The following is a 12,075-nucleotide window of genomic DNA, read 5'->3' on the forward strand; positions in this document are numbered from 1 at the left end:
ACCTAAACAGAAAAGAACGTTAAATTATTGAATATTCTGAAGAGATTTATGTAATTTTACACAAAATGATATAAAAATTCATTTTTAACATTTGAACCTGAAAATCAACAAGAAAAGAGCAATTTGCTCTTAACTAATGTTTGCCAAAAAGAAAAGAGTTAAGTTGTGGGCAATGCACAGCAAAAAAAAACTGATGAAAAAAACAACCCATTTAAAAATTGAAAATGTATAAATATATGTGTTTATTCCATTGAATATCTATGCCTGGTTAAATAGGCTTTGAATGAAAGCTGGGCGTGTTTATCTGATAAAGGAAGTCGATCAAATGGTTCATGGTCGTTATAACACGAAGTGAACACTTCATCTGCTATTTTATTGGCCTCGCTTTTATTCATGCTTGGATGCTCTGCCATAAAAGATCCGAGAGCGTGGCTGCGGACGCATTTTTGGTGCGCTGATTTGAATCCAGCTAGTGTTGAGGACACAGAGCGATATTTAAACATGCATTCCCCGCTTAACGCGGCAGCTCTGACTTCCCCACACATCTTATGCTTATGGTTATTCATAAAGTCCACATCAGCTCTGCAAGTATCATAAGCGTGAATAAGTTCATGAGTCAACACATGTTTCATATGTGAAGCTCTCATGTCATCTGAGGACATAGACTGGAACACGTTCTGGCAGAGAATTATCTTGTTTATAGTAGGATCAAATAAGCCAGCCATATTCAGCTCAGGATTGCATGGTTGGAAGGTTATATGCTTCTCCACATCCACAGCACAGCCGGCATCAGCCATAGCTGCCCACATCATGGTTAGAAAAGGCTTCTCATGATCAACTTTTAAAACTTGGTGCAAAATTTCTTTTAACCTGGAAACTCCAATTGGTGTCTTGGCAAAGTCCAACCAACCGAATAATACGGAGCGTCGAGTTTGAGGGTCCGAGGTCTGAAACTTTTGGAGCGGATTCTCAGTTTCAGTATCTGCTTTAGAAGCCATTCTTAATTATCTAGGATGGAAAAAATAGCAGTGTTATTAAAAATCAAATGAGATGATGTAGCTGAACCATTTACCAACTAATCCCCTTGGGTTATTTTTTTAAGTTGAGTTAAATGAAATTTATCTTTTTCATGAAAATTGCTAAAAACATGACATATTTATTTCACAATTCTTATTTTTGTTTTAATGTTATTTATATATATATAAATAAATTTAATGCACAAAAACGTAATTATCCAAAGTTGTAAGTATAATATTTGAAACTGATGATGAGAAATGAAAGGATTTTAAGTTTAAAATGAGAAATGCACAATTAGGGACATACACATACACAAACACAACACAAGAAAGTGAAAAAGGAACAAAACAAATATGACAGTTTTATAGAAATACAAAATCAATATGCAGATTTTGAAACAAGTTATGAAAAATTGATTTTTTTTTAATTACGCATTATCATCTTGTAGTGATTTTTGTGCTGCTTTCATGACATGGATCAGTTTATGACGTTTAAACCTTCCAGCCTCTGTAATTAAACTTTCAAGCAGAATGTTCTTAACATCAGATGTACCAACAATGTCCTTCAGCAGCTCAACCACTTTAACTGTATGTAAACCTGGTTTTCGGATTAATTTTATGACCTCAGCTTTTACAGTGTTGTTTGAATTCAATAGCGGCGATGTCAGTTTCTTTTTATCAGTTTTTACACTCTTGTGCTTCTTTACATGGCCAGTATTGACCGGTTTGTCCATTTCTTCCGACTTTACATCATCAACTGTTAAAGAGTCAGATGAAGACTCAACACCAGAGTCTTGAATTTCAACTCCATCTTGTAAGTTCTTCTTTATTTCTTCACCTTCATTCTGCTGCTTATTTGATGGACCCAACTTGTTCCCTTCAATCTTCGGAATTACATTCTGGTCCTTCTGAGCATCATGAGCTGGGGATTTGAAGTTGAACTTCTTGGAGAATGATCCTAATCTCTTCCTTTTGTGTGGAGGACCCCCTTGCTCTTGCCCGGACTTCCTCTTCGGGCTTGCGGATGCAGAAGGTCCATCATAATCTTCCGTCTCGTCAATCATCATGCCTTTTTCCTTTGCCAGTTTAAAAGGGTTGCCAAAAGTGTGAAGACGTTTAGGGGTATCTGGGTTTGCTTCTCTTAAAGGAGCTGGAAGCCCTTTAATATAGTCCTGATAGTTTCCCATCTGTGACATTGGTTGGTTGTGTATTTCAACACGGTCTTGTAAACGAACACGCATCTTATTTTGAGCAATTTGGCCAGTGGAGCCGACAGCTTCTGCGATAGAAGAACGCACAACGTGATTAAAATTGACTCTCATTTCTCGAAGTTGCGTCAATAACTGATTCCGAGGAATATCGAACGGGTTATGGAACTTCCTAGGGTGAGGTCGGTGCCCGGACGGCTTCTGGCTGATCCGAAACTCGGGAAATTGCATCAACTCAACTTGGGCGAAAGGCGTGCCCTCTCCTGAAACTGAGGCCAGTAATCTATGGAAATTTGGTTGCTGGGTGACGGATAGCGCACCAGATCGAGGAGTGATGCTGACTCCTCTGTTAGAAACATCATTGGCAAGAGGTGCAAAGAATCTATCAGCGGCAACTTTGGTTTGTTCTTTTAATTTTTTGAAGTAAACAGTCACAGGGTAACTGAGACCAGGTCCGTATGAGTCTGATATCAAGTTATTTGGGGCAGCAACTTGTTTTAACGCCTTGCGTAGCGAATTCATGTAATATGGTGGAACCATTTTCAAATAATCATCAAACTGGCGTCTCCAGTCATTCGAAGGTTTCATCTTCTGTTTGATAAGTTGATCAATAAGGGGAAGAATAACTGGGTAATTGTACGGCATCACAAATAAATTGACAGCTTGTAAATTGCTGCTACATTTGAGGTAACCACAAGGGTGACGTACACCACTTTGCTTGCCACTATTATCAACAAACACTTTCCAACAAGTGTTTGGGTTCTTTTTCTCCAGGAGAACTTGAGTAAGAGGAGAGGGCTCAAGCTCATATTTATCATACGGGAAATTTGTTAGAAGTATTGGCTCAACATTTTGGCAAATAAATCGCAAAATTGGGTGAGCCGTCCTTGGGGGTAAAGTGGGTGCTTTTTGGTCAGGACAATAAGCTTCAGGTAGTGGCCAGTGACCAACTGGTAGACCACTCTTAGGGCTGGGACGTACGTAGATCATTCTGTGGAGCGAATGCCACGATGGGGTTTCATTATTTATTCCGTTTGTTGCTTCTGGTTTCCCGTTACGTTTGTCCGCGGTATCAGTATCGAATCTTTCAAAGTGGATCACAACACCACTCTGGCTTTTTTGCACCAGAGAGTCAAGACATTGCATTAATGTTTTCTGAGTTTTAATGCAGTAGGACCGACCTCCGGTCACTTCACACATCAAACTAATCGGTGACGAATCACTTGGAACGCTCCCAAGTTGTTCGGGCTCTTGTGTTGGGTTAGCTGGGAGTCTGAGAACCAGAGAAAACAACCTCTGGTCCCACCTGAAAGGCTCTTTGGTGAGTTCGCTACCAGGTAAGGGGTTCGTCATAGGAAGATGCAGCTCATCATACACAGCTGAGGAGCTGCTTAACTTGGCTCCATCAGTGATAGCTATGATCATGGATGGGTCAAGATAAAATGGACTTCTACCCATCCCGTAAGTGTCTATGTTGGTTAAATGGCGGTTAACGCCGAGCAGGTCAAACGAAAGACGCAAAGAATACCCAAGTGTTGTTAAACCGTCAGCAGTGAGGTTTTTCAGCCTGTTTAACACCATACCGTGGTTCTGGCATTCTCTCCAGCCGGCACGAATACCATTGGGCGCCTCATCAAATGTTACTAACATGTATTTATCCCCACGGTTGGCTCGTTGCTTAATAAACGTCTCAACGGCCCCTTTAGCGACGTCCAAAAGGCTTTTCCCAAGATAACATGTCTGGTTCATAGACGCCGAGTTATCAATTACAAAAACAACCGTTTGCATATTGGCTGTTTATTAAATAGCAATTTTAACTAAAACTTATCAGAGCAACATCTAAATACCTAATTCGAATGCCTACAGAAAGCAGCTACTTCACATTATATTGGTAAAAATACGTCATGCTATGTTTGTATATGAAAACTCATGAACACATTGGATCTCTTGCGCCATCTAGCGACAAGTTATTTTGCGATATATTTGCTTAGCATTTTGTCTACGTGACCTCGGTACTGGTTGAATGGCGTACTTTTCTTCTTTTTTCCATTTGGTAACTTACCGCCGACGTGGTTCGAAATGCATATTTAGCAGAACAAAACAAAAGCATATTTCGTGTAGCACGTGCGGATTGAGGTAGATTGTTTATACAGGCACGCAGAGAACATTGTAATACAGAATCAGATTTTGCAGGCTTTGCAGCATAGCCAGAGCATTTTTTTGTGGCACTACCTACATACCTATGGTTTCGCAGGGTGTAGTATCGGGTAAGGGCTAATGTTTGAACAATTTAAACGTGTTCGGGCGATGTTACCTACACCTAAATACAGTAGTTTCAGTCTGTTTTCTCATGCCTGTCTCAAATTCTCTTGTTTTTAACATAAATTAATGAAATGTCGCAAAACTTTTTTTTTTATTTTTTAAACTCAGTTATTTAAAAAATCTTATCACTTTTAAAACTATTTTAAACAAGAACCATCAGTTTAAACTTACGTAACGCGGAAATGTCCCCACCAAGTGCGCGGTTTTATCTTGAAATATAAATCAGTAGATGTCGCTAGAGTTAATTGAATTGCAGATTGTTGTCTCGCGCAAATTAAAAACGTCAATCACTTTAACTTTGTAATGTCTTCAATGAATAATAGATTGTATGATTTAACCAGCACATACTTTTAAAGTCTTTAACAAACTATGAGTTCAACGTTACCGCTTAATTTGCAGTTGTTTCAGGTTTCGTTTTCGACTACCATACATTACACGACAAATTGTACTGTTTTAAACCAAAATCTGGAAATATTATAATACATACACAATTCCGAAATTATTTTGCCCCACGTTAATAAAAAATGGTATAAATTAATAGCGTTTTATACCCAGTAGTAAATAAGATAGTTCGAAGCGGTTAAGTTAGATTTGGCGTTTCATTTAATAATGGTTTACCGTGCAAACAAATGCTAGTTGAAAATTAACCTTGTTCAAATAAAAGCTACCGGTATGTCTGGTTAGAGTCGTACCAAAGCGAAAGACACCAATGAATGCTTACAGCCTTATTCAAACTTTATTACGAGTAATAGTACATAGCGCAAGAGAGTACTATGGTACTTGAAGGTACGCGATTCTAAAAGAACTCGTGCGTGAATTACCTGCACGCTTTGTTGTTAACCTATCGAAAACCCAAAGTACTGTACACGCAAAATACAGTATTTGAACGCACACATATTTCAAATGCAAACCCTAATACTAACCCTGCAACACACCAACTTCAGTAAATACTAAGCAATTTAGACAAAAGCTGCCAATACAACACTTGCCTTTAAAAATCTATTGATTTGGGTGCTAGGGTAACGAGAAAACTCTGGCTGAATCTCAGGTCTCATTGTAGAACCTTACCCACATAGAACAGAACTACTGGTTTTACAAAAATGTATTATACTGTCTATAAAATCTAGGGTAATGAGAAAACTCTGGTCTAAATCCCAGGTGTGCCTCACTATAGGACCTCACCCATATAGAATATAAACAAACTGTTTAAAGTTTTCTGATCTATTGTAAATTCTAAAATTTCAACACACCAACAACTTTTAAGTAATTGTGGCATTTTTATATTTTATACGAGTTAGTTATAACATGCCCACTTATAGTTGCCAAACTTTCAAAATACAGGGGAGGCAGGGATAGTTAGACGCCCATTTAACATTCATTACAATGAAACAAGTTTGGTTCCAATGTGTTTTGATTATTGCAGTGTGAAAAATTCTAGAGTAGGCCTACCCACCCTGCCACCCTAGCTTTGGCGCCTTTATGCCATCTAACCACCATTTACGCATTTAATCAGCTTACGTAGTATTTAATTAAATCAATTTGTGTCAAAACATTTTTGCACTTACTCATACAGAAGTAACAGATAAATTAATATCACATTCGTACAAACATTTGTTATTATAATGTCAAAACTAATATTGTTCTTATTTCTACTCCATAAAACTAAGGTTTTCGAAATTGCTACCACATTAATAATGAAGAAATGAATAATCACTTTTAAACAAAAACAACAGAAATTCAAATATTTTACAAAATGAACTTTAAAAAAAATTCTTCAAAAAAACATTAACGTTATGCCAATCACATTAATTTTAAATAGGTTGGTATTAGAATTTGCAACTTTTGCACTACTTGCATATTTATCAAAATATTTGCGTTAATTTTTTGTTCATGCGGCTGATAAAGACCATTATGACACAATAATAGAATTGTTAAATTCTGACAAAACAAAAGTTCATTGTACAATAAATCGTTGCAGCCATTGTTGTGTTGTTTTGTGCAATATTTTATATAATAAGTTTGCAATTTTTGCCTCAAGTTTTAATGAGTTTTTGAACTAAAAGAGTATTATGACATCATAATCCTTACTCCATTATGACACCTCTTTGTTTTGTATGTTAGTATTGCAAAATAAAAGCTATTGTGAAAAATTAACGAGATTCAGCATTTGCAGGAGAAGTGATAATAGTTCCTGGGCAAGATGGGTTCACCCAGGTGCTTGACTTATATTTATAGTTCTTGTCATTCTGTTTTTGTTTCGTTAAGTTTTGCCCGTAAAGAATATACTTGAAAAATTCGTAAACGCTCCAGGAGATGGCAGTGGACGGCATCTGGTACAACATTCTAGCTGTAACGCCGCGGAAAAATGTTCGTAACCCGTCAGTTCTATACACCATTGCTACAGCTTGTCGCAGTCCGTGCACGGTGCCCTTGCTGTTATGCTGCTGCGTGTTTAATAATGTCCGACACACGTCAAGCGGATTCGTAACAAACGCAGCCGCGCCGCCTGCCACCCCGCCGCTTAAAATATGGCTCAAAGGGTTATACACCCTCTCTTGGTTAATATGTTCTTGGCTAAGTTCGTATACGATGAAATGAACCATTTGGAACGGAACGTTCATTATGAATTGGGTGGGGAAACTGCGGTAAAATGCTTTTAGTCCTTCAGTTTTGTAAGTGTTTATCATACAGCTTCGGCAGGTGGGGTAGGTTGAACCGTACATCTGCATTCGTTGCTTTATAACTGCGGAAAAGAGAAAATATATTGTATTAATGTCATGTGCTGAATACTGCCTACCGGTGTAATAATTGTAAGCATAACGAAAGGAGAAACGTTTTGAATTAATTTCAAATATGAATAGCCGTGTAATAATTCAAATTTTAAGCCATACAAAAACAAACACCCACAAAGTTGTATAAGTAGTAAATCGTAAGCGGGCTGTAACCTTTTTGCCTAACCATAACAATTTTAACTAACTGACAAGGCTATAATAGATAAAGGTAGTTAACTAATTGTAATAACCATATACACCAATTAGGACTTTGAATAATTATAGCTGATTCGTACAATTAAACAATTTCAGAATAAAGTCTGTTATTTATACTGTAATTATATGGTATTAATTAATTAATTATGATAATTATTAATTACCATCCGCAGGGTTCATTACAATGTCGTGGAACAGAGTGGACACTGCTGCTGCTGTTCCTGTGGGGGAATATTAAATGTGAGTTCGTATCTTGAAATGTAGAACTTGGTTTAAATAGTTTATATAACAATAAGTGCATTAGTAACTATTGAAATGTAGTTTAAAACTTTGCTAATTAGTTTATATATTAATGACTGCAGTAGTAAACGTAATGTGTTGGTGTAATGGGCCAATTCTGGCCTAAATGCCCCCTAGTGTGCCTTGCCATCGGACCTCACCCATACATAAAAGTAACCAATTGTAGCTTCATTCATACTACGTTTATAGTCATGTAGTAGCACCCTGGGTGTTGGGGTAATGGTTCAATCCTGGGACACATGGCATTCCATGCTGCGGGACCTCACCCACATAAAATAGAATCATTTATAGTTCTTTTATATATAGTATAGAGCTACTTCATAAAGTCTGTAATTCCATAAAGCTGTACTATTTACACAGGTTACGTGGCAAAGTGCCGTGGCCTTAAGATTAACTGTCGCATTTACCAAAACTTCTCCATACTTTAAATGATACATAGGCGCCAAACCTGGGGTGGCAGGGTGGGTAGGCCTACCCTAGAATTTTCTGCATTACATTAATCAGTGAACAAAACAACCAATAAGTTAGATTTGTTTCATAGGATTCTGTTTCTAGCTTAAGTTTGCCACCTATAACCATTCCTTCCTATTCTTACCATTTGCAATACTTGAATTCTTAAACTTTTTCCCGTTAATTTTTAAGGTAAGCGAGTGTTTGACTTTCTCATAGCAAGCAAAGTACATTGCGTGTGCGGGCCCTGCGCCTACTACCATGGCACTCATGCCACGTAGCAGTCGATGAGCCCCTTCTTTCTTTGTTATCGTCAAAAACGCGTCCCGTAGCCCGCTGTAATGAACGGTCTGTATGCTCTGCATCTGCGTCTGTGAAGATATTGGAATAAAAGTAAAGTTTTGTAATAAATTGTATTTTATTGGATAAAACATTTTAAAGTTTTTTTATGATGATTATTTTTTAAAAATACAAGTTGTAACTGCTAGAAAAAAAACACAATTTGTTTTCAGATGCATATGACACAGATTACCACTTCAAATAAAGACAATTGTATCATACATATGGGGCTTATGGGCCATCATGCTTGTGTTAAAAGTATATTGGTTTTCCATAAAAACTTAATGGCAATACAGAATAGAGATAACTAATTCCTCTTACATGTTGTAGCCTACAGACTAAAACATTACGGCCCAATATTGGCACTTTAAGTTCTATTTTTGCCACAAATTTATTTATCAATTTATCCTTATAGATAAACATGGGTAGTTTTCATATTGTCGATACTGTATAGGACGTTTAAATGTCAGTATGCAAATTATTGCGAGAGCACTGTTTTACAAAACAAGTATAATATGCCTGGCAGCAAAAATTTATAAAATGAAAATCCCGGTTGGCTGTATACTACAAATTCATTATGGTACTTGGCGTACTTTTATCCTTTGAGATTTAATAAAGAATTTTCTAAATAATGCTCTGACTCCTTAATTTATACCAATTAAAAGACCATGATATACCAAAATAGCATAAAAAGTTCTATATTTGTAGGCAAGGGAATGAGTCATTGACAATGAATGAATGAAGTCACTTGAGTTTACCTAACTAACAATGACTTGCACAAGTGGAATCAGCTTTACAACTAAATCACATGATTCCTTAATATACTGAGACCAGGACTCATAGGCACCAAACCTGGGGTGGCAAGGTAGGCAAAAATACCCTAGAACATTTGTGTTGCATTGGAACAGTGAACATTACAACCAATAACTTAGAATTGTGTGTCTACCTATCCTTGCTTCCCCTCTACCTTAAGAAACTTGCCACCATTGCCAGAGCTTCCCAAACTTTTTACTCACTTTTTTGACACAACCCCTTTTAAAGCTAATAGTATAACTACTATAACATATGCAGTTTGTGTAAAATTGGTGTTAAATTATTGAAGACGAACCCCGGTTTAAAAAGGTCTGATTTAGACCATACAACTAGTTTTTCGCTTGAATTATTATGTTGTAAACTTGCAATAAAAATTGGGTCATTTGGAATTCCTGATACATTACATAAATTACAGCAATACCAACATTTTATGCTTATCAGTTATCACGACATCGAACATTTATTCGTAATTATTTTTAGTACACATGTGATACTTTATATGTATTATTTGTTTCTATTACTACTTTATACGTAATACCGTTTAAAATTATAACCTACACCATGACCAATGCTTTGTAGTAACTAACTTTAAATATATTACCTTTCTACTAAACATGGCCCATTTAAACACATCATTTGTAAATAATTAATGGGACTCTAAACAAACAACTTATGTGTGGTGAGTCATGAATGATAGCAGATCGAAATGATTTGTGAACGATTTGTATCCCGTGAATTTAGCAGCCTTGCTCTTTAATTGACAGTTTTCTTTTAGCATTTTTTTCCTTGTTTGTGTTTTAATGACTTTTATTTTGCTGCTAATTTCCTTTTGTTATTTTATGTAATTACTAATTAGAGCTCTGTTACAGCAGAATATTTTTTCTTTAGCAGTTTTTTCTGTAGCGCATTTTTTTCACTGTCGTTTTGTTGCAAACTAAAAATTTCCTTCATTTTTTAATTAATCTGATCTTTGCTATTGTACTCAAAGAGAGAAATAAAAGTTTTGCCCGTGGTATTTGTAGATAACTGTATTTAGGTGTCATGCTAAAAATAAGCGAGGGACTTTTTGTTAAAACCACAAACCATGGAATGTTGTTTAGTTGGTACAACAACAACAACATTTATCAAACTCTAAAACACGTTCGCATTTATTGGGATGAGAAGTAACTAACTGTTTATTTATAATTAGTCTTATCTATTAGTTAGGAATGCTTTTAGAAACCGCGGTTTTATTGTTTTATTTATAGTTTGTGAGTTCACCACAAGTTTCAAGGTTGGTTCTGTTCAATATGTTTAGCCTGACCAGATATAATAAGGGGAAAGCAAAGTATTATATTATAGCAATAACAAATCATGCATTGCCTAAGTTTTGCTCCAATGGTAGAGTGGGGGTAGACGGGACACCTTCAGCACATAATATATCCAAATATCCCAATCGTGTTTTAACGATTAACAACGGTCTATAGAAGTTGTGAGGATACGGTTTTATAATTCTCTGAAAGTTCTTTGTTAACTTCCAAATTGGACGAGAAAATAGAATAAAAGGTGTCCCAACTTCCCCCACCCTACTATTTATCATTAACCTGCATTTACATAGCTGTAAAACCCATTAGTTTATCACATAGTACCCATACCCACTGCTCAGTAGAGGCCTATTCAGTTTACTTTACCCTTGAGAAACACTGGCCAAGTATAATCCATACAGACTGGCCTACATCCCAGAAACATGGGGTGTCACACTGTAAACCTTTACCCTTATAGATGCGCATACAATGTTGGGGTAATGGGCCAACTCTGGTCTAAATCCTGGGTACCATGGCTAATTATGCTATAAGCCTTTACCAATATAGATGTGCAAACAATGTTGGGGAATATACCAACTCCGGCTTACATCCCAAGCCCCTTCACACATAAAGAATAGAATCCATGTACAATATTGTAGTAAATAAGCCTATATCCAAAGCCCCTGTTGTGGCTCACTGTATAGCTTCACCCATATAGAATAGAATCCATATATAAATACTCCAAATAAGTGAGCACCTTCACGCAATCGATGGGATACATAGCAGCGTGTTCCATCACCCCTGCTGCTGCCCCAGCTAACATATGAGTGGCCACGGGCCATTCAACAGGTAATGCATCATAATCATCATTGTCCATAGTAGGTAAAATGTTTGTTTGATGTTCCGAAGCAAATGACATCCGTAATCACTCAAGCAGAACTTGGAAACAATAGACTTTCTTCTGCAATAATAGACGAAACTCAAGGCCCTATCTCTAACTAATAATATTAATGCTTAATACATCTGAAAATCAGTAAAGTATTGAAATTGGTTAGCTGGCCTTACCACTGTATGCCTTATTAAAAGTATAAAATTGAGTTCTATTTAATGGGATATGGTTTAAGTGACAGCAATTGTACAAATTATGCAAACTTTGCAAAAGACAGGGATAACTAGACGTGAAGTACTATGAAACAAATTTGGTTTATTGGTTCAATTGTTAACTGATTAATGTAGTGCAAAAAAACCCACGTAGGTTTGTCATCATAGTTTATAAAAACTACTACCATACAATGGTTGAACTTTTATCAATATGTAGACATTTTCTAACAAAATCGCATGACCGTTAGTACATTAC

General features: G+C 36.5%; 3 protein-coding genes across 3 annotated transcripts; all 3 read right to left on the bottom strand.

Moving 5' to 3' along the window:
• Nucleotides 1-2: 2 nt before the first annotated feature.
• On the bottom strand, nt 3-1,020 carry LOC100183383 (mitochondrial inner membrane protease ATP23 homolog). The gene has a single exon (XM_026838480.1). It carries the CDS (start codon nt 996-998, stop codon nt 243-245), a length of 756 nt encoding a protein of 251 aa, XP_026694281.1. The 5' UTR covers nt 999-1,020; the 3' UTR covers nt 3-242.
• On the bottom strand, nt 1,010-4,126 carry LOC100181708 (integrator complex subunit 6). Its single transcript, XM_009863110.3, has one exon. The coding sequence runs from the start codon at nt 4,010-4,012 to the stop codon at nt 1,445-1,447; it is 2,568 nt and encodes an 855-aa protein (XP_009861412.1). The 5' UTR covers nt 4,013-4,126; the 3' UTR covers nt 1,010-1,444.
• Nucleotides 4,127-5,803: 1,677 nt separating this feature from the next.
• Nucleotides 5,804-11,760, bottom strand: LOC100181034 (mitoferrin-1). Its single transcript, XM_002122062.5, has 4 exons — nt 11,476-11,760; nt 8,429-8,654; nt 7,698-7,754; nt 5,804-7,289 (listed from the first exon to the last, which is right to left on the bottom strand). Exons 1-4 carry the CDS (start codon nt 11,635-11,637, stop codon nt 6,697-6,699), a joined length of 1,038 nt encoding a protein of 345 aa, XP_002122098.1. The 5' UTR covers nt 11,638-11,760; the 3' UTR covers nt 5,804-6,696.
• Between the last annotated feature and the right edge of the window lie 315 nt (nt 11,761-12,075).

This window comes from Ciona intestinalis, unplaced genomic scaffold (genome assembly GCF_000224145.3).
Source record: "Ciona intestinalis unplaced genomic scaffold, KH HT000094.2, whole genome shotgun sequence".
Taxonomy (NCBI): Eukaryota; Metazoa; Chordata; class Ascidiacea; order Phlebobranchia; family Cionidae; genus Ciona; species Ciona intestinalis.